The following is an 18,525-nucleotide window of genomic DNA, read 5'->3' on the forward strand; positions in this document are numbered from 1 at the left end:
ATTTGCTATCGACCTGTCGTGAAACCCACACCACTCTCTCCACTTCGAAGCCCGCCCTCGCCGATTCCATCGAGTGCCCATCGATCAATTATCACAACAGCCCTTAGTGGGTCAATTCTTGCCAAAATCCACGACGCGCGGAGGCTGGGGGAGGCTCCCGTGGCCCTCTCCCCCAAGTTGAATCTGCCATGTGTGGTAGTCTTGCTTGTTGGGCGTGATCGGGATGAACCAGGCCTTCCAAGGTTGACGAAGCGGCGCAACAGGCTCCATATTTTTGTGATACTGAACTTCCGCCTAGGTAGGTAAGCAAGCGATTAGTTGCTGGACTTTTTGGATAGACAATCACTTACCAGTAGGTCTGTTTTAGGCTGCAGCTGTGTGAGGAATTGGGACTTGACTGAAAGGTATCGTTGGACACAAAGACAGGAGGCGAGCACCAAGGATGATCGGGGGATACCTTGATATAGCTTTACAGCCTTCGGTGGTTTGGTGAGGACCAACTTTATGCCGAGCCTTGCGTGACAACTACCTAGGTGGCTGTTCATGTTGTACCTATCAAACACCAAGTGTGGGTGGGAGAGGGGTCATACCATAACAAGGGTCCTATCTGGTGTGGGTGGATGAAGGCTCATTTTCCGCCCCCCTTCCCCTCCTCGGGCATCTACAATGACAAGATGGCAGGCTGCCATGAGACGCCTCTACCACTGGATTCTCGTGATGACGGGCCGGCGTTCACAGTATGCGTTGTTAGCTGGGTTGTTCGGATTTATAAAGGTGCCAACAACTAGCAACCTCGAAACTTTCGAGAGTCCAGTTCTCACGATCTCGACACTTGGATCATCACACAAGAACAACCTGCCATTTTCACCTCACATCAAACAGCGAACCACGGAATCGTACCACCCCGCGAATAAGACAAAGGTGGGTGTATTGCTTTTGATGCGAATTGGATACGTGCTAATCAATAACATACACCTGCAGGTCGTATGATCATGCCTCGTTGGTACAACTCTGCAACCGATGGTCCGGTGATGAGAAAACCAGCAACAGATTTGGAGTCACAAACTACAAGCAACAAACAACATGGGCCCACTGATTTCAGATCTGAACATCTGGTGTACTTGGGCCTGGTCTTTGGGAATCTGGACCTCATCCAACAAAAGTACCGTGGCATCCTTGCATATTGTCACTATATCGAAGGCTCCTTCGATCCATTGTTGACTGACAATTACATGTCAACGTGGGCAGCACTTGAGCTAGAACGACCCGCGTCGGCAGTCGACTGTTGGTCCCTGCCCATTGCCGTGTTCAACTGGCTGCAACATCCAAAGCTGCAGCCACAGGATGTCAGCATCGACACCATTTTGAGCAGTCTGCTGAAGACTTCCAGCAGTAGTCCCAAGAAACCAGCAGGTAGCAGCCCTAGACTCGGACATCATCACCCCCACGCCTATAGTCAAATAGCCGTGTTCGCTGTCTTTTGCTGGGCAACAATGACACTCACGCCCAATCTACAACCTCCTGGCACACCCGCTCTGGCCTGTCTGGCAGCCGGTCGGTCAGAACTAGACGCCGTTATGCAACACAAGCTCGATAGATGCAGAAGACCCATCGCGGTAACCTTTCACGGGTTTAAAGAGCATGCCTGGGGAAAGGAAATCATGAAAGGGCTGCAGTCAGTTGTCGATGGAAACGAGGATATCTACCAGGCATCTTTCAACATGAGGTCTTTGCAGCTTTTTGGCAAAGTCCGCATTCAGTGGGTCACGACAATCACAGCCCATCTCGAATTCGATGCAGCGAGCAGGCAGCTCTCGCTGTTCAAGTTCCCCTCACTTTGTGCCCTCAAATGCTTGGAAAGTGACAGCAAAGCAGATCCGATACTCAAAAGGTAGGTGACACAGACGAGCCTTACACTCCAGTCATGCAAGCCCACTGACTGCTACTCCATCTTTTAGCATCTCAGAGGAATTTGACCCCTTACCATCCGATGACAGCATCCATCGATATATCACACTCGAACAGGAAATCCTCCTGTCCTATCGACTCTTGTTCGCCCAAAGCGGAGCCTCGAGGAGAGTGGCCCAGAAAGAACTTGCAAAGTTGAGGCGCGCGAACCCGGCAACATTCGACCCGTTTCTCTCTGTGCTCTGTGAGCGGAAATACAGGATTGGCATTTTATGGTGGTCGAAAGTGGATCAAGAGCTCGCCGATTTGCCCTCTACAGCCTGGCCGCTGCCCTGCCTCGATGCCGATGGGCTGCTGCAGGAGAGGGATGTATACAGCGCCATTGAGGACTTTCCCCGCCTCGGTCAGCGCCTGCTGCGGGTCCAGAAGTTCAACGCGCGCTGGCGTCCAAGCAGGTTAACGGACTTCTGGCGTGATCGTAGGAATCCATATCAGTGGTACACCTTTTGGGCGGTCCTTATCTTTGGTGGTGTTGCGAATCTGCTCGCTGTTATGCAATTGGCTGTGGCAGTTTATCAGGCAATACCATTAACAAGAGCAGATGCGGGGTAGAGGAAGGATTGGCTGTAGGGATCTTCTTCTTTGGTTCCAGTCGTGTGGAAAATGTTGCCTCACTTCCTTGAACTGGGGGAGAAAGGACATACCTAGACAGTACATGACATGAGAATAGAGTACGTATCATGCGGCTCAAATCCCAACTGCCATAATCGAGTCTCTCGAAGAATGCCGTATCAAAGCACAGAAAGCAGGTTCACAAATGTAGCATCAGCTCTCGCGGTGCTCAAAGCAGACAGGGACGCATACGGGGTGGTGTGATGGTGCTACACACCTGCATCGCCAAAGATCAGCATTGGTTCACGGCGGTAGCCTATCAGCGAACACAAGCCAGAGCCTTGTCAAAGATCAAACCTTCACTTGATCACCTCTAAGCAGTCATTACCTCGGTCAAGCAAAGGCCGACGACTTGGGCTACTGTTGCTACCATGATACCAAATTAAGCCATCTCTACCCGTTTCCCTCATGACTGAGGCTTACGATAAATCTCATAACGTCTATCCACCTTTCACGCACTTCACTTCCTCATCAGACGCCTCCTTATTCCACAGCCATCACAACTAGTAATACACTCCCCAGCTAACATCCAAAATGGCCGACTTCATCACCAACCTCCCCTACATCGCCCGGGACCCTCTCTACCAAGAAGAGAAACCCTTCTCCTGCGACTTCGACCACGGCACCTCTACCTTCGCCACAAACCACAAACACGACCGCCAACCTGTCCAAATCAGAGACATAGGTGCCGACCCCTCACACTTCACCCTCGACAAACACGGCTTCTGCGTCCTAAAGTCCAAAACAGCCATCGACCCTGACGCCGCCCTCGCCGACAAATCATCCATGGAAGACGCCTACGCAGATGAGATCGTAGCGTTGCTCAAGACGAATTTCCCAGAGTACAAGAGGTTTGAGATGATGAATGTTGTTGTATGAAGCCCCCTTTCTATGGCCCAAGTATTAACAAGGGGTCATCACTAACATGGAACCTGAACCAAAACCCCAGGTCCGAAAACGCGACCCAGCCTTCCCCTCCCCGGGTGCAGTCTCCATCGTGAGCCACGAACAACCGGCAGGCGTCCCGCACAGTGACTTCTCCGTCGGGGGTCTGCCCCTGCAGATCGAACTTTCCTTTCCGGGGCAGTGGGAGAACTTGAAGGACAAGGAGTTTGACGTCATCAAGTACGAGATTCTTTTTCCTTACCTTATCCAAAAACCACCTCTAACATGCAACTCCACCTCCCAAAAAGCCTCTGGCGCCCCCTCCACGGCCCAAACTTCGACTGGCCCCTCACCCTCTTAGACTTTGCCTCAGTCGAACCAGACGACATGATTCTCAACGACGACCTGCACCGCGACCGGGCAATGGAGAACACGCTCCTTCACTTCAACGAGAAGCACAGGTGGTATTTTGTCAACGGGCAGACGGTGGACGACGTGCTCGTTTTCAGGATCGTCGACTCGACGGGAAAGAGGGCGAGTAAGTTTATTTTTTTTATTTTTATTTTTTTCCCCATTTCCCTTTGCATGAAACTAACTGCCAGTCTTGTGTTTGTGGCTGATGATGTAAACCGAATAGGGGGCTTTCATTGCGCTGCTAATAACCCGAATACGCCTCCTGGACAGATGAGGACTAGTATTGAGATTAGGATAGTGGCTGTTCGATGAATATGCCAGTGCAGTGACTTGGGTAGGCGATTGTTTTCTCCATCTGTAGTAGGTAGGCAATGAAGTCGTGGAAAGCGAACATGTTGGAATTCTCCATCACAAAGGCTACCGTTTGAGGTATTGATCAGATTATCAAGAGAGAACCGTTATGGAGCCCCTGTTTATCTAACCGACGTCTTCCCTCCACCCGTAATATAGAATTTAATTATATTTAGAGAATAATTATTAAGTATTTAAATATATTTAATAAGCCTTAAAAGATAGTTAAGAGGCTTTAAAAGATATTTTAAAGGTCTTTGAATCATCTTTTAAAGCCTTTTACTATATTATAAGAAGGGTAAGTAAATCGGTAGATAGGGAAAGGGGCGTTGGGAAGATAAACAGGGGGTCCGTAAAGGTTCTCTTATTGTTAAACGTTGAAATGCTTTATGCCTTGCTATTTGGGCCCACTTTCCCGGAATTCCTACCTTCTTCGATATGCGCTGGCGTAAAGGTAAACCTAATCTCGAAGTCGTTCGAAATGTAGACGTTGAAAATCTAATATTCGTGAGGAAGTCACTTTCAAGGACGCCTTTTACCTCTTATTAGAGAAAGCCTACCGCCGGACCGAACAGCACCGTAGCGGTGGTGGATATCATCGAAGCGTGTAATATCGTTGTAGTCGAGCAATCGTAGTGTGGAACTGCAATGCGGGTAGAAGAAGGCTGCAACCAGCGCAAGAGCACCGGTGACATTTATATCACTCGCTACAACCGTGGTGCCACAGGAGCAAAAAGTAATTGACACGTCAAGGTCTGGTGCGGGTTTCATCATGGTAGGAGACTACTGGGGATAAGGGAAATGCTTCGGTACACCAGGCTCATTTGTGATAGCTAATAGGCGTCCGGTAGAGTTGAGGCATACAAACAAGGTGGAAGAAGCATCTTCTGGAAGGTATTTATGTCATGTCAGACACGCACACACACAGCCATGTGCCTCGTGTTTGGCCGACTCTCGACTTCACACTACGTCCAGACCGCTACTCACGTCAGTCAAGTTCAACTGAGAAAAACTAATTAATCTAGTTCTTAACCATCAACCATATCGATATTTACAATAAAAAAAGCTAGTAATTGTCCCAACCGTTTTCTCAGCTCAACTCCGCATGAAGACCGTCCCGTCCCGCTTTTCCAAACCAAACTCAACGAACCCAGACATAAAACCATCCTCTCTGCTTAACAAGCCGCCACAACCACCGCCGGCCGGGCTCGGGCCCTGCCAAGCTTGGAGTGCGTCTTCTTCCATATCTCATCAAACATAGAGGGCTTGGGCTTAAGCTGCCAGTCATAGAGACCAAGACGTCTGACCACCTGGAACGAACCTGTCCCTATCGACATGGTCTGGCCCATGATGATGCACTCACTGACGCCCAAGATCCGGTCTGTCTTCATACCAGCAGCGGCATCAAACAAATGGTCTGGCGTCTTCTCGAAAGAAGCCAGCTGGAGAACACTGTCGCGCATCTTGGCAAGGCCGAAGCGCGTGATGCCGAGAATGTCACCCTTGTATGTCATGACATCGGCCAAAAGCTCCATGTGACGAGGGTCGATGTTCATGTCGCCCATCACTTGCTGAATTTCAAAGGCAATGGTTGTGCGGGCCGCCTCAATACCCAGTACATCGCGACATTCCATGACCGAGTTGGTCAAGCACTTGGTGCCAACCACACCTTCTGTGGTCATACAAGCGCGCAGTCCGTAACCTTCCACCAGAACTGTATGCGCCGAAGTCTTGCTGTCGACATTGATAATTGCTCTCGTTGTCTCGGGGTGGCCGGCAATGGGCACTTCCGGCAACATGCGCTTGAGGAAGTTGACTCTCAACTGGAAATCGGCTGCCGACTCATCCCCTGGATTGGCGACAGTCAGCCCCTTTTCCAGAGCCGCAGCGCGTTGCCTGGCCGCCTTTCTCGCCGCTGTCGCATCCTGCCATGTGTTGTGGACGAGAACCTCAATGACATTCTTGTTCACCTTCAGGTCTTCTGGCTCAATCTTCAACTTGAGCTTCTTGGCCTTGACAATGGCGTCGGCAATATCGGTAGTCGTTATCCCAATCTGCTCCAGGTTCTCAAGACCATCCTTCTCAAGCCTGAGCACAATTTTGGCGACGTCCTGCAGCCACACATCATCCACATAGTCAAGGATATCCTTGATGTAAGTCTTTTCAATCCTGTGCTTGACGGCCCGGGCCGCGCTGACATCCTTAGTATTCTCCAAGACGCAAGTGATGACAGGTGTACTGATCGTCTTGGAGGCGTTGATGATCTCCTTGATACGCGGGACACCCTGGGTGATACTCATGCCGGCAACACCGGCGAAATGGAACGTCTTGAGCGTCATTTGCGTTCCAGGCTCACCGATCGACTGAGCGCCCACGGCTCCTACAGCGTGACCTGGCTCGACCTGTGCCTTCTTGTACTTCTCCAGGCATAGCTCGATGAATTTCCGAAGACTGGCCTCCGACACCTTGGCCGTGAGGTCGGCGTGCTTTTGTCCCTTGGCGCGCGCCTCATCATCCAGATCGATATCCATCTCGGATCCACCCTTGTTCACCCTATTAACTGCAGCCTGCATGGCAAGGTCGTCTTCTAACACGCCTGGATCGAGGCCGACCGACTTGCGAATCCTGGCCAGCTTGGTGGCTCTCTGTGTGATGTATGACTGGACACTGTTGAGGTACTCTCTCGCGGCGTCGTGCTCGTCGACAGCCATATACGCTGCGCGGTCCGTGCTCGTGCGGATCTGCTCATCGGTAAGCCCAGTGATGACCTCGCCGGTAAGCATGTCACGTCGGACATAGAGCGCCCGCTGTCTGTCCAGTAACTCCTTGGTCAGTTTCTGTATCTCGGACGGCAGCAACCCCCTCTCCGAGTTGTTCCAAGTGATGGTCTGGGAGTGATTCCAGGTCCGATCAAAGTTGACAGGCCGGGCATCTCCCTCCATGTCCACTGGGTCGAGCCTGTCTGCACCGTACTGGAACTGGACAATGCCTCCTTCCGAGGTGCGCACCGTGTCATCGTACTGAGTCGACAAATCTTCCAGCGACTTCATCAAGCGTCTGGACATGTAACCCGTCTCGGCCGTCTTGACAGCGGTGTCGACCAAACCTTCTCTGCCAGAAATGGCGTGGAATAAGAACTCGGTAGGATGCAGACCGGTGTAGAAACTGTTCTTGACGAAGCCCTTGGCAGCCGCGCGCTTGTCGCCCTTTTCGAAATGAGGCAAGGTTCGGTTCTGGAATCCATCAGCGACACGCTTGCCGCCGATAATCTGTTGACCGACACAGGCAATCATCTGGGCCACGTTGATTTCGGAACCCTTGGACCCAGACTTGGCCATGATGAGAGGTGCGTTGTTTCTGCTGAGATTCTCGGTGCAGTAGCTACCGGCAGCTTGACGGACAGCGCTCAGGGTTCCCGAAAGCTTGGTCTCCAGAGTCTCCTTCATGTCGCAACCTGGAGCCTTCTCAAGAGTCCCGTTTTCTGCTTGGGAAATAAATCCGTCGCACACCGTCGTGGCTTTTTCGAGGAGCATGAGCTTGTGTTCAGTCAATGCCTGCGAAGGAAACACATCACCAACACCGATAGAGAAGCCGCGCAGTGTCAAAGATCTGGCACAGAGCTTGGCCAGACGGTTCATCGTGGCGGCAGCATAGTCGGCTCCATAGTCTCTCAGAATGACATAGAACACAGAGTTCTTTTTGCCCTCTCCAACCGTGGACTTGTCCATGCGGCCGCAGATAACCTCGGAGTTGCGAACAACAAGGAACGAGTCGTCAATGTCCATGTCTGGAGGCTGGAGGTTTCCTTTGTTGTAGACCTTGTTCTTGGCATCGAGGTTGACCAAGACAGGCGACTCCTTGTTGGGCCGCATCATGACGTTGAAGATTTGCTTGCCAGTCCAGAGAGCTTTGGGCTTGAGGATGGCAGGAGGCGGAAGCTCGAGATAGGTATCGCCAAGAAGCATCTGTGTGCAAATGTAGGTAAAGTTGCTTCTGTCGTAGAACCTATCTTTGCCGCTCAACAGATAAGCAGCGGTAATAAAATCCTGGGTGGCGGCAATGATGGGCTCGCCGTTTTTGGGAGTACACAAATTGTTCTTGACGCCCATCAGGTTGATAGCCTCTGCTCTCGCCTCCTCTGTCTGTGGGACGTGAAGGTTCATCTCATCACCGTCGAAATCGGCATTGTATGGCGAGCAAACACACTCGTTCAGCCGGAACGTCCTCCAAGGTCTGATCTTTGCGTAATGGCTCATGATACTCAGTTTGTGAAGTGAGGGTTGACGATTGAACAGGACGATGTCGTTGTCTTCGAGATGCCGTTCTACAACATCTCCAATCCGGAGGTTGTCCGCATTCTTCTCAAGGATGTGAGGCTTCATGTGCTTCAAGAGAAACTTCATCTCATTCTCTTCGCCTTGGTTCTTGGTGATTTGCAACGCGCCAGGGTATTCAGTCGGGCCGTTTCTCACACAAGCCTTGAGTTTTTGAATGTTGTTCGCGTGAACGCGCTCGGGGTATGTGAGGTTCTTGGCGACACGTTCGGGGACGGCCACCTGTTCAATGCTCAGATTCGGATCGGGGGAGATGACAGTACGCCCACTGAAGTCAACACGTTTGCCCGAGAGATTGCCACGGAAGCGCCCCTGCTTTCCCTTGAGACGTTGGCAGAAGCCACGAGTAACCTTGCCAAAGCCTTGCTGGACGAGGCCAGGCACATCACTGTTGACGTACATGCCGACCTGCAGCTGAAGGAATTCCCACTGCTCCATGAGGGAAGGAAGCGGCGCACCCTTTAGCATAGCTTCGCGCAAATGTGCGCTATAGATGACAATTTCGGCCAACTTTGTGGTAATGTCGTCTTCGTTGCTTGCGCTTTCCTGGGCGACCGATGGTCTGATACAAAGGGGGGGGGCTGGGAGGTACCGCCAGAGAAACATCTCGGGTCGTCCTTCGGCAGGATCTAGGCCCAACAGCTCGCAATCGACCGAGTTGATCTCCTTGAACAGGTTGAGAACCTTGAGGGGATGCATATCATCCATGGCACGGCGGGTGTGCTTTCCAAGCTCTGCGAAATGAGCCTTGGCGCTCTCAAAGGAGGCATCGAACTCGATCTTGCTTTCGGGTGCCACCTTCTTCTGGGCCGTCGACTTGTTGTAGGCCACAAACTTGTCATGGACAAGCTTCATGCAACTCAGCTTTCGGATGGTTCCCTGCAGGTCACCGCAGTGGTAGCAGTTCCTCACTTTCCGGCACTGCTCGTTGATGCGCTTGAGTACGGCCGTACGCGCCATGTTGTCCTGTTCCCGGCGGAGTGATCTGAGGAACCGGCGGCGCTCCTCGTTGGTCAGGAGGATCCTGGAGCATGATTTGCAAATGTTTTGCAGGGTCGCCTGGATGTATTTGAGATAGCCAATGTGAAAGACGGGGAGTGGAAGTTTGACGTGACCAAAATGACCAGGGCAGCCCATCAGATCTTGGTGGCAGGTGTGGCATTTCGCATCGGGTTTCGGGCTCGAGGTTCCCTTTGGGGGACAGGTTAGCTATGACATGGGACAAAGCATGACGAAGGAAGTGTTGATACTCACCAGGCGGGGATCGAGGGGTCCATGCTTGAAGGGAGCTCGATTGTTTTCGACATCGTAGAGCAGATTGTCGGAGACCTCGAGCACACCTTGATTAAGAATGTCTTGGGTGGATTGAATGCCGAACTTGAGGGCCTTGAAGCGCTTTGGGAGCTGGTCCTTCACCAAGGTCTTGCGGTTCTCGGAGGCCCTGCCGGCCTCGACTTCCGACTCCATTTTGTGATGTGATTGTGTGGTGTGGTGTGGTTGTGTGGTCGCGGCGAGATGGAACAACGAATTGCCCCTCAAGGTAGCTATGCTACCTGCTCATAGCGGGCTCGCCGGGAATGTGTCGATGGAGATGGCGACGTCTAAGTTGCTGCTGCTGTTGGTGAGATTGAGAGTAAAAGAAATACCAGCGGAGGGGTGTGGAATTGTGGGATAACTGCTTGATTTTCCCAGCAAAGTGTGGCTGGTTGGCGACGACAAGTGGTTCAAGTTTCGAGGCGTGTCAAAAGTGGTTCGCGATTGCAGCCGAGAATAATTTTGTCGGCGCAAGGCGGGGCAAGGCTAAGCAACTGAATGACTCCAATCCCGAAAGATGTGCCCCACCATCCCATGCACCCACCCCTGACACTTTTGGTGCAGGCGCATGGATCAACTGAGGATCAGCTGTACTTGAGGTCTTGGCAGATATACTTTATTTCTGCCTGTTCCAGTGCGGGAAGGAAAGTACCGGGGCACAGTCTCCAAGTTTCCCAGCCTGCCGGGAAGGCTGCGGGGCAACGGTTTTTCTGCGTCCAATCAACAGCAGTTCTCCAAGCACCCTCCGTCATCATTTGCTGCTGCCGGTCGTTGCGGATGTCACGAGCTTTGGCCGGAGAGATGTCCAGGGCGTGGGCCGAAACAAGAGACCACGTTCTTGTGTTGGACCTGTTTTCCTGGCTTTGATGAAAAGGTGCTAAAAATATTGAGCAGAAGAACCACACAATAAATTCTTCCTCCGTTGTTTAGAAACTTTCCTTTGCGCATTCCTTCAGCCTCTAGTTGCTGTGCCAAATCCTTCCCTGGTCTCGAGCAAGCTAAGCGAATCAACAACTGGCATCAAAAGCTGCATGCCTCATCGCTTGATCCGGCCGAGGAGAGCTGTTGGGCGATCCTTACAACGCTACCCTTTCTTTTCAAACCGTCGATATATTTGGAAGACTGCGAGCGGCTTTCCCAAACCGAATTCTGGGTCACCCAGACATCCCGGAGCTATGGCTTCCACGCCGGCCCCAAATACTGCTGTCGAGAAGAAGGTTGAGAAGTCATATCTTGCTTCCGCCGTCGACTCGATCAATCCCTGGGCTGGACCTCGCAGTGCAACTCCCACGCCGAAAGATCCTCAGCCAGCCCTCGCCCCCTCCACTACCGTCGACCATACATTGAATCCCTTTTATGGCCAAAGCTTCAAACGATATCCACCAGACTGTCCCCCGCCCAATATACAGTGGTTCCATGCTGTTGACGTGAGTGTTTCTTTGGAAAGTGTTGGAAGATTCAAACTAATTTTGAGCATTGGCTTTAGGTGCCAAAACGCAAGCCTAAGTTTATGATCACCAAGGCCGCTTCCGATGCCAAACCTGCCCAGCCAAAGAAATACGTCGCCTTTGATCCCCGAGATTCGCGAGCCGTGGAGGCCGCATACCAGGCTAGACTACAGGAGCTCGAGGAGGAACGGAACGCTTTCACCGGGAATGCGCTTGCTCGCACAGGGACTAAGCGCCCACGGGCTGTGTCTGGCGAGGGAGAAAAAGACACAGACAGTAGCGGATCCAAAACAAGAGTGCCCGTAAACGAAGACTTCTTGTTCGATGTGGATATTGAAGAGCGCGAACTTGCGCCCATTTACTGGGAGGGTCCCGTGTACGAGGTCCGGCGCGGAAGTTGGTTCTATCAAGAGGGCTCCACGCTCCGACCTTGTGAGGAGAATCTGGCTGCTCAACTTGAGGAGGGATATCTCAAGGTCAAGCCATGGCGATACCCGAAGGCACCCTCGAACCCGTCAACGAAGGGACCAACACCCAAGGGTTCTTCGGAGAACTTGAAGATTGTCGATGAATCCCAGGCCAAAACCAGCCCAAAGACTGCAGCCAGTGTACCCCAACATCAACCGCAGACCTATCGGTTGTTCGGTAGTTATATGAACAGCGTGGCAACGTATCAGGATTCTAATACAGCGTGGTTGTCCTCTGATGGGATGTTGTCGTGGGTTACATCGACAATGTACGAAAGGTTTGCAGGTGGTGGATACATGAGTGGTGTGAAACTAGTGCGAGGGTACACTGAGGCGAAGAAGCTCAAGGAAAAGGATGAGAAGCGGCCAGTGACACCAGCGGGATCAAAATCAACATCCAACGAGAAGGGCGATGAGACCCCAAAGGCCCTCAAGAGGCGATCTGCACCGCCCACGAGCGTGCGGCCCAGTCTGGATGAGGGTGCAGACATGGAGCCCGACAATCCTCGGAACTCTTTATCTCGCCAACTGTCCAATTTGATGGAGCGGGCAGAGGACCCAGAAGCTGAAGCCGAGGCTATCAGGGTGCGAGAAGAGAAGGAGATGATGGGCGATTACAATACCAACGCTGGTGAGAACCAAGGCCGTGATATCGAGCATCTGGTGTTGGTGACACATGGCATCGGGCAGTTGCTATCTCGCAGGATGGACAGCATCAACTTTGTTCACGATGTGAATATTCTTCGCAAGAATCTCAAGAATGTGTACTCTGTATCCGCAGATTTACGGGCACTCAATTCTGAGATTGGGGAAAGCGGACCAGGTAACTGTCGAGTTCAGGTGCTGCCTGTGGTCTGGCGCCACCGTCTCGACTTTCCCAAGCGCAAGCCAAGAAGAGGAGAACACGATCTCGCCGAGGCATTTGATGAGGAGGACGAGTACCCGTCTCTGGAGGATATCACCATTGAAGGCCTCGCTTTCGCCCGTTCCCTTATTTCTGACCTCGCCCTCGACGTGCTTCTCTACCAGAGCGCCTACCGGGAGCAAATCGCCGACATTGTTGTCAAGGAATCCAACCACATCTACAGGACCTTCAAGGAACGCAACCCAGAGTTCAAGGGCAAAGTCCACATTGTGGGGCATTCCCTCGGCTCAGCCATCATGTTTGACATTCTCTGCCGACAAAAGAAAAGGGCACCTGCCGCTTCGCTGCCGCGAAACCCTTTGAGAATCTGGCCTGCTGCCTCTTCAGAAGATAGATTCGAACCAAAGGAGAGCAGAGATCTGGCTTTCGACTTTGACGTGGCGGACTTTTATTGTCTAGGGTCACCGATCGGGTTGTTCCAGATGCTCAAGGGGAGGACAATTTCCGCTAGGAATCTGCCCAATGCTGTCCCGTCGGAGAGCCCACTGAATCCGGATTACATGGAGGATCCCTTTTTGTCTGCACCGGCGTATTCGTATGCTAGCGATCAACACCTCTCTCCTATTACTGGCCACCCGTTCAGTGTCTCCTCTCCCAAAGTCTCTCAGTTGTTCAACATTTTCCACCCGTCGGATCCGATCGCGTACCGACTTGAACCGTTGATATCCCAGGCCATGTCTACTCTCAAGCCGCAGGCATTGCCCTATACAAAAAAGACCATCTTTGGGAGTGTAGCCCCTCAAGGGCTGACGGGCTTGGGGGCAAAGGTTGGGCAGAGCGTGACAGGGTTGTGGAGCAGTTTCTCTGCTGGGATCGCGAGCAGCTTGCTGAATCGGAGCTTGGGGCTGACGCAGGAGGATGTGAATAATATCAATGCTTCGCATCATCGGGAGAGGGAGTTGAGTCTCAGTCCGGTTGGGTCGCCGGGTAGTGGTGCGTGGAAGGAGAAGCAGCTTGGGGCGGCGGAGGGGGGGGGCAACAGTAAGATGGAGGATCATGTGGAAAAGAGCGAGAAGACGGCGGAGAGGCAGATGGCGATTGCGGCGGTTACGGGGGGAGGGAAGGATGGGGGGGCGTTGATTGATGAGGAGTTGGAGACGTTGTTTAGTCGGTTTCAGAAGAGTAGGGTTGAGAGGGTGGATGGTGGTGGGGGGGAGAAGGGGGATGGGAATGGGGGGGATGTGCTGACGAAGGAGAGGTGGTTGGAGGAAGAGAGGAAGGCGCAGAGGATGAGGAGGGAGGAGGGGAAGATTAGGGGGTTGAATAGGAATGGGAGGGTGGATTATTGTATTCAGGAGTAAGTGAACTGGCATGAGGGTGGGGAGATGACGATGGTGCTAACGTGGAATTGTAGGAGTGTGCTTGACTTTAACCCGATGAACACGATTGCGTCGCATATGAGTTATTGGGCGGATGAGGATGTGGCTCATTTTGTCCTTTCGCAGCTGTTGCAGGGGGAGAGGGTGAGGACGCCGAGGGTGTGATGATAGTGTGTGATGGTAATGAATGTATGTATGATGAGACGGGTGAAATTGGGAAGAGGAATGGATGGATGGATATACCCTTATTGTTACAGAGAGATAGAAACTGTTTGATGTTTGGGCATAGGAGAGGTGGTGCTTTTGACATGAAGGAACAGATCCGATGTTCACTGTAGGGTATGTATGTATTATCAACGCTTTTGATATCTCTAAACAGCCAGCCGCTTTTTATGTATCCCATCCCATTGTTGGTATCATATGCTATGCCCATCCACCCCTTCATCTCCATCCTTTCATCTCCATCCCCTCAAATCATCCCCAACATCTCCGCATAACTCCCCCATGCGCCCCCCAACTCCTGGCACAAATCCCCCGCCGTCCTCCCCTTCCCATCCTTAATAAACCTGACATCCTCCTCCTGGGGAACCGTCCCCCGTCTCGGCAGGCCCACACCCTCACAACTCTGCATCACCTGCTCTGGAAAAACAGAAGTGTGAACCCCGCTCTCGAGCCACAAAAGCAGCCAAAATACCTCCTCCTGCTCGTTCTCAAGAGCGAGGTGCATCGCAGTCTTGGACTCGTTCAAAGGGTCCTGCCAGCAGAGGAGCTGAGGCAGAGAAAGGGTGATGTCCTCGTCAGCGTCGACATCAGCCAACAACTCAAGAATGCCGGCCGTGTCCCCCTCGCTGGCGAGGGTGTGGAGGGCTTTGGCGGGGCGGAACTGGGGGTTGGCGGAGAGGTAGGCTTCTTCGGTTAGGTGGGGGAGGATGTTGAGGTTTTCTTGAACGCCGCCTTCGTTGGTGTAGGTTGTGAGGATTTGGGCGGCTTGGGAGGTGGGGAGGAAGGGGTTGGTGGAGGAGCCTGAGGCGGAACCGGAACCGGTGGGGGGGTTGGAGGGGAGGTAGGTGGTGCAGGAGGGGCAGCTGAGGGTGAGGGCGACGGTGGAGGAGAGGTCGAGGAGGCATTGCCAGTGGAAATGGCATTGGCAAGGGAGGTGGAGGTCGTCGGGGATGGGGGGTTGGTCTGCAGGGGGGGGGAGGGACTCGTCTTCTGAGTCGGACTCGAATTGGAGGATTAAGGGTTGGTGGCAGGATTTGCAGAGGGACATTTTGGGAGGGTGGTTTGAGGTGAAAGGCGGAGATATGAGGGTTGTAGGTAAGGTGAGGTGAGGTGACGAGGTACTAGGTGAGGCAGTTAGTACGATATTATTATGTAAGTCTAATTCGTGAGTAATTACCTGAGTGAGAGTGATATGTGATAAGATATGCTCACCTCACGTTTTGCTGAAGCCTGGAGTGTGCGTGAGTGAAGATGAAGTTATTTCGAGATGCCAAGACAGGAAAGCAAAAAGCAATTTTTTTGGTGTTGCTGTTCGTGGGGTACGCGACTTATGCAGTATAACCCCTGAATCATGACCCTGAAAAGGTCACTCCCTAACTCACCGCCCCTTGCATATGGTTGGGCCGCTACCTTACGCAATCCCTCTGTGGCTTGGTTTCTGCCCAGGCGATTACATCAGTGCCAGGCCGCCTGGGAACCCCCCGCCCCCGCAAGCCTTGGAAGGAGTGCAGCATGGAAGCTCCCCTATTTCCTCCACCTGCCCTGGACATTGAAGCCTACCGTCTAAAAATCACACGATTACGACGACCCTTTCCCCGGCCAAACATAAAACCTGGAACTTCCATTGTTTGCTAAAGGCGCGCGGCCGTCTCGAGTTTCGTTTGCTTTACTTACTCCTCTTCTTGAGTACCATCTACAAGCATCATCAAGCTATCTTAGAGACACACCAGTACAGTTACCGCGTACTTCTGCGCGCTTCTCCGAATCCCCCGCATCACCATGAACGTCCTCAAGATCCAGAGGTACGACCAGTCTACCCCCAACAAAGAAACACGCGCGCATTGTTTTGCTGCCGGGATTGCCACAAGTTGACATGTAGCTACCTAGGAAATTCCCTCAATTCCAACAGCCCGAGATCTTCTCGTTAGCCGACGCCTTCCGTAAGCTCGACGTTGACGACAAGGGTTACATTGATGAGGCTACCGCCATCAAGGCCACTCAGACCAGCGAGCGCAAGCCATACGATGTCGTCCGTCAAGCGCTAAAGGAGGTTGAGCTCGACTCCTCAAGAAGAGTCGAACTGGAGGATTATGTTGGTGTATGTACTCGTCCTCTACTAGCTCGGGGGTAGCAATGCCGACTCAGCACCATGTCATCTTGCGCCAGGTTGCTGACCCATATTCTCCCACAGCTCATTGCCAAGCTCCGTGATGCTCCCTCCAACTCGCAAAGGCTTTCCGCCGCTGCCGCCGCCTCGCCAGCTGCTGTGATTTCCCAGAGAACAGGAGGAGGCCACTCTTCCAAGGGCAGCATCAGCGGAACTCAGGGCAAGATCTTTGTGCAAGGTTCGAACTCTAACATTACCCACACCATCAACGAGGATGAACGCACCGAGTTTACGCGCCACATCAATGCCGTCCTCGCCGGCGATCCCGACATTGGCAACCGCCTCCCCTTCCCAACCGACACGTTCGAGATGTTCGACGAGTGCAAGGACGGTTTGGTGCTCGCCAAGCTCATCAACGACAGCGTTCCAGACACGATCGATGAGCGTGTCCTGAACCGGCCCAAGGGAGCCAAGAAGCTCAACGCCTTCCAGATGACGGAAAACAACAACATCGTCATTGAGTCAGCAAAGGGCATAGGCTGCTCAGTTGTCAACATTGGTGCCGGGGATATCGCTGAGGTCAGGGAGCATCTCATTCTGGGACTGATTTGGCAGGTTATTCGCCGGGGTCTGTTGGGCAAGATTGACATCAAGCTCCACCCCGAATTGTACCGTCTGCTTGACGAGGACGAGACTCTGGAGCAGTTCCTCAGACTGCCCCCTGAGCAGATCCTCCTCCGGTGGTTCAACTACCACCTCAAGGCTGCTAACTGGCCCAACAGGGTTACCAATTTCTCGTCGGATGTCAAGAATGGCGAGAACTACACGGTGTTGCTGGCCCAGATTGGCTCTGAGTATGGTTGCACTCGGGCCCCTCTTCAAACTCGGGATTTGCACCAGCGCGCTGAGGAAGTTCTCCAAAACGCTGACCTTCTTGGATGCCGCAAGTTCTTGAGCCCTTCTTCGCTTGTTGCCGGTAACCCCAAGCTCAATCTTGCCTTCGTTGCCAACCTGTTCAACACCCACCCCTGCCTTGACCCAATCACTGAGGAGGAGAAGCTCGAGGTGGAGGACTTTGATGCTGAAGGCGAGCGCGAGGCCCGTGTTTTCACCCTCTGGCTCAACAGTTTGGATGTGCAGCCCGCTGTCCAGTCCTTCTTTGACGACCTCCGCGACGGCACCATCCTTCTTCAGGCCTACGACAAGGTTATCAATGGCTCGGTCAACTGGCGGCACGTCAACAAGCTCCCCGCGCACGGCGGTGAGATGTCGAGATTCAAGGCTGTGGAAAACACCAACTACGCCATTGAGCTCGGCAAGCAAAACGGCTTCTCGCTTGTTGGCATCCAGGGTGCGGATATCACTGACGGGCAGCGCACTCTAACGCTTGGTCTGGTCTGGCAGCTCATGCGCAAGGATATCACTGTTACCCTGAAGGGCCTGGCGCAGCGGTTGGGCAAGCTCGAGATCACCGATTCAGAGATGGTCCAGTGGGCCAACGACATGGTGCGCAAGGGCGGTCGCACAGGGACCATCCGATCGTTCAAGGACTCTGTCATTGGGTCGGGTGTGTTCTTGCTGGATGTGCTGAATGGTATGAAGAGCAGCTATGTCGACTACGATCTTGTCACGCCTGGGCGGAACGACGAGGAGGCGTATCTCAATGCCAAGCTCAGTATCAGTATTGCGAGAAAGATGGGGGCGACGATTTGGCTGGTGCCCGAGGATATTTGCCAGGTTCGCAGCCGTTTGGTGACGACGTTTATTGGTATGTGTTTCGGTTCTTGATGAACACGATGAAGAAGCTAATGTGGTAAAACTACAGGTTCTCTGATGGCAACTCACGAAAAGATGCAGTAGAATGGAGCATCTTTTCGTTTGTTATAAGTTGGAACTCGACAAAAGGTGGGGAGGCGGGGACAGGCAAGGTTCTTGGGAAAAGTTGCGACTACGAAAACAAGTCTGTTTTACGGATTCTCAGTCATTTTCCTTTTCTTCATGCCCCGAATTGTTCTGTTTAGGTAGCACTTTTTGTTGATGGCTTGGGCGTGTGGTTTTATTTACTTTTTCTGCAGAGTAGCCGAGTTATGCGGCGTCTTGAATTCTATCTAGTTGAATCCTTGAATTGGGGAATGTTCCTGGTCTCATCCGATGTGTTG

At 52.6% G+C, this 18,525-nt stretch overlaps 5 protein-coding genes across 5 annotated transcripts; 3 read left to right on the forward strand and 2 right to left on the reverse strand.

Annotated features, from left to right (window-relative positions):
• Nucleotides 1–3,505: 3,505 nt before the first annotated feature.
• QC764_402305 (uncharacterized protein) lies at nucleotides 3,506–4,191 on the forward strand (the record flags this gene model as incomplete). The annotated part of the gene is made up of 3 exons (XM_062946510.1): nucleotides 3,506–3,705; nucleotides 3,774–4,003; nucleotides 4,103–4,191. The coding sequence occupies 3 exons, from the start codon at nucleotides 3,506–3,508 to the stop codon at nucleotides 4,189–4,191; spliced, it is 519 nt and encodes a 172-aa protein (XP_062800146.1).
• A 926-nt stretch (nucleotides 4,192–5,117) lies between these two features.
• Nucleotides 5,118–10,425, reverse strand: RPO31 (DNA-directed RNA polymerase III subunit C1 (rpo31)). Its single transcript, XM_062946511.1, has 2 exons — nucleotides 9,819–10,425; nucleotides 5,118–9,755 (listed from the first exon to the last, which is right to left on the reverse strand). Exons 1-2 carry the CDS (start codon nucleotides 10,029–10,031, stop codon nucleotides 5,406–5,408), a joined length of 4,563 nt encoding a protein of 1,520 aa, XP_062800147.1. The 5' UTR covers nucleotides 10,032–10,425; the 3' UTR covers nucleotides 5,118–5,405.
• Nucleotides 10,426–10,675: 250 nt separating this feature from the next.
• On the forward strand, nucleotides 10,676–14,436 carry QC764_402320 (uncharacterized protein). Its single transcript, XM_062946512.1, has 3 exons — nucleotides 10,676–11,305; nucleotides 11,365–14,015; nucleotides 14,073–14,436. Exons 1-3 carry the CDS (start codon nucleotides 10,910–10,912, stop codon nucleotides 14,200–14,202), a joined length of 3,177 nt encoding a protein of 1,058 aa, XP_062800148.1. The 5' UTR covers nucleotides 10,676–10,909; the 3' UTR covers nucleotides 14,203–14,436.
• A 70-nt stretch (nucleotides 14,437–14,506) lies between these two features.
• QC764_402330 (uncharacterized protein) lies at nucleotides 14,507–15,715 on the reverse strand (the record flags this gene model as incomplete). The annotated part of the gene is made up of 4 exons (XM_062946513.1): nucleotides 14,507–15,380; nucleotides 15,437–15,488; nucleotides 15,588–15,646; nucleotides 15,714–15,715. Coding segments are annotated over 4 exons (987 nt in total).
• Nucleotides 15,545–18,226, forward strand: fim1 (fimbrin; the record flags this gene model as incomplete). The annotated part of the gene is made up of 4 exons (XM_062946514.1): nucleotides 15,545–16,061; nucleotides 16,147–16,357; nucleotides 16,451–18,134; nucleotides 18,192–18,226. Exons 1-4 carry the CDS (start codon nucleotides 16,039–16,041, stop codon nucleotides 18,224–18,226), a joined length of 1,953 nt encoding a protein of 650 aa, XP_062800150.1. The 5' UTR covers nucleotides 15,545–16,038.
• Between the last annotated feature and the right edge of the window lie 299 nt (nucleotides 18,227–18,525).

This window comes from Podospora pseudoanserina, chromosome 4 (genome assembly GCF_035222485.1).
Source record: "Podospora pseudoanserina strain CBS 124.78 chromosome 4, whole genome shotgun sequence".
Lineage (NCBI taxonomy): Eukaryota > Fungi > Ascomycota > Sordariomycetes > Sordariales > Podosporaceae > Podospora > Podospora pseudoanserina.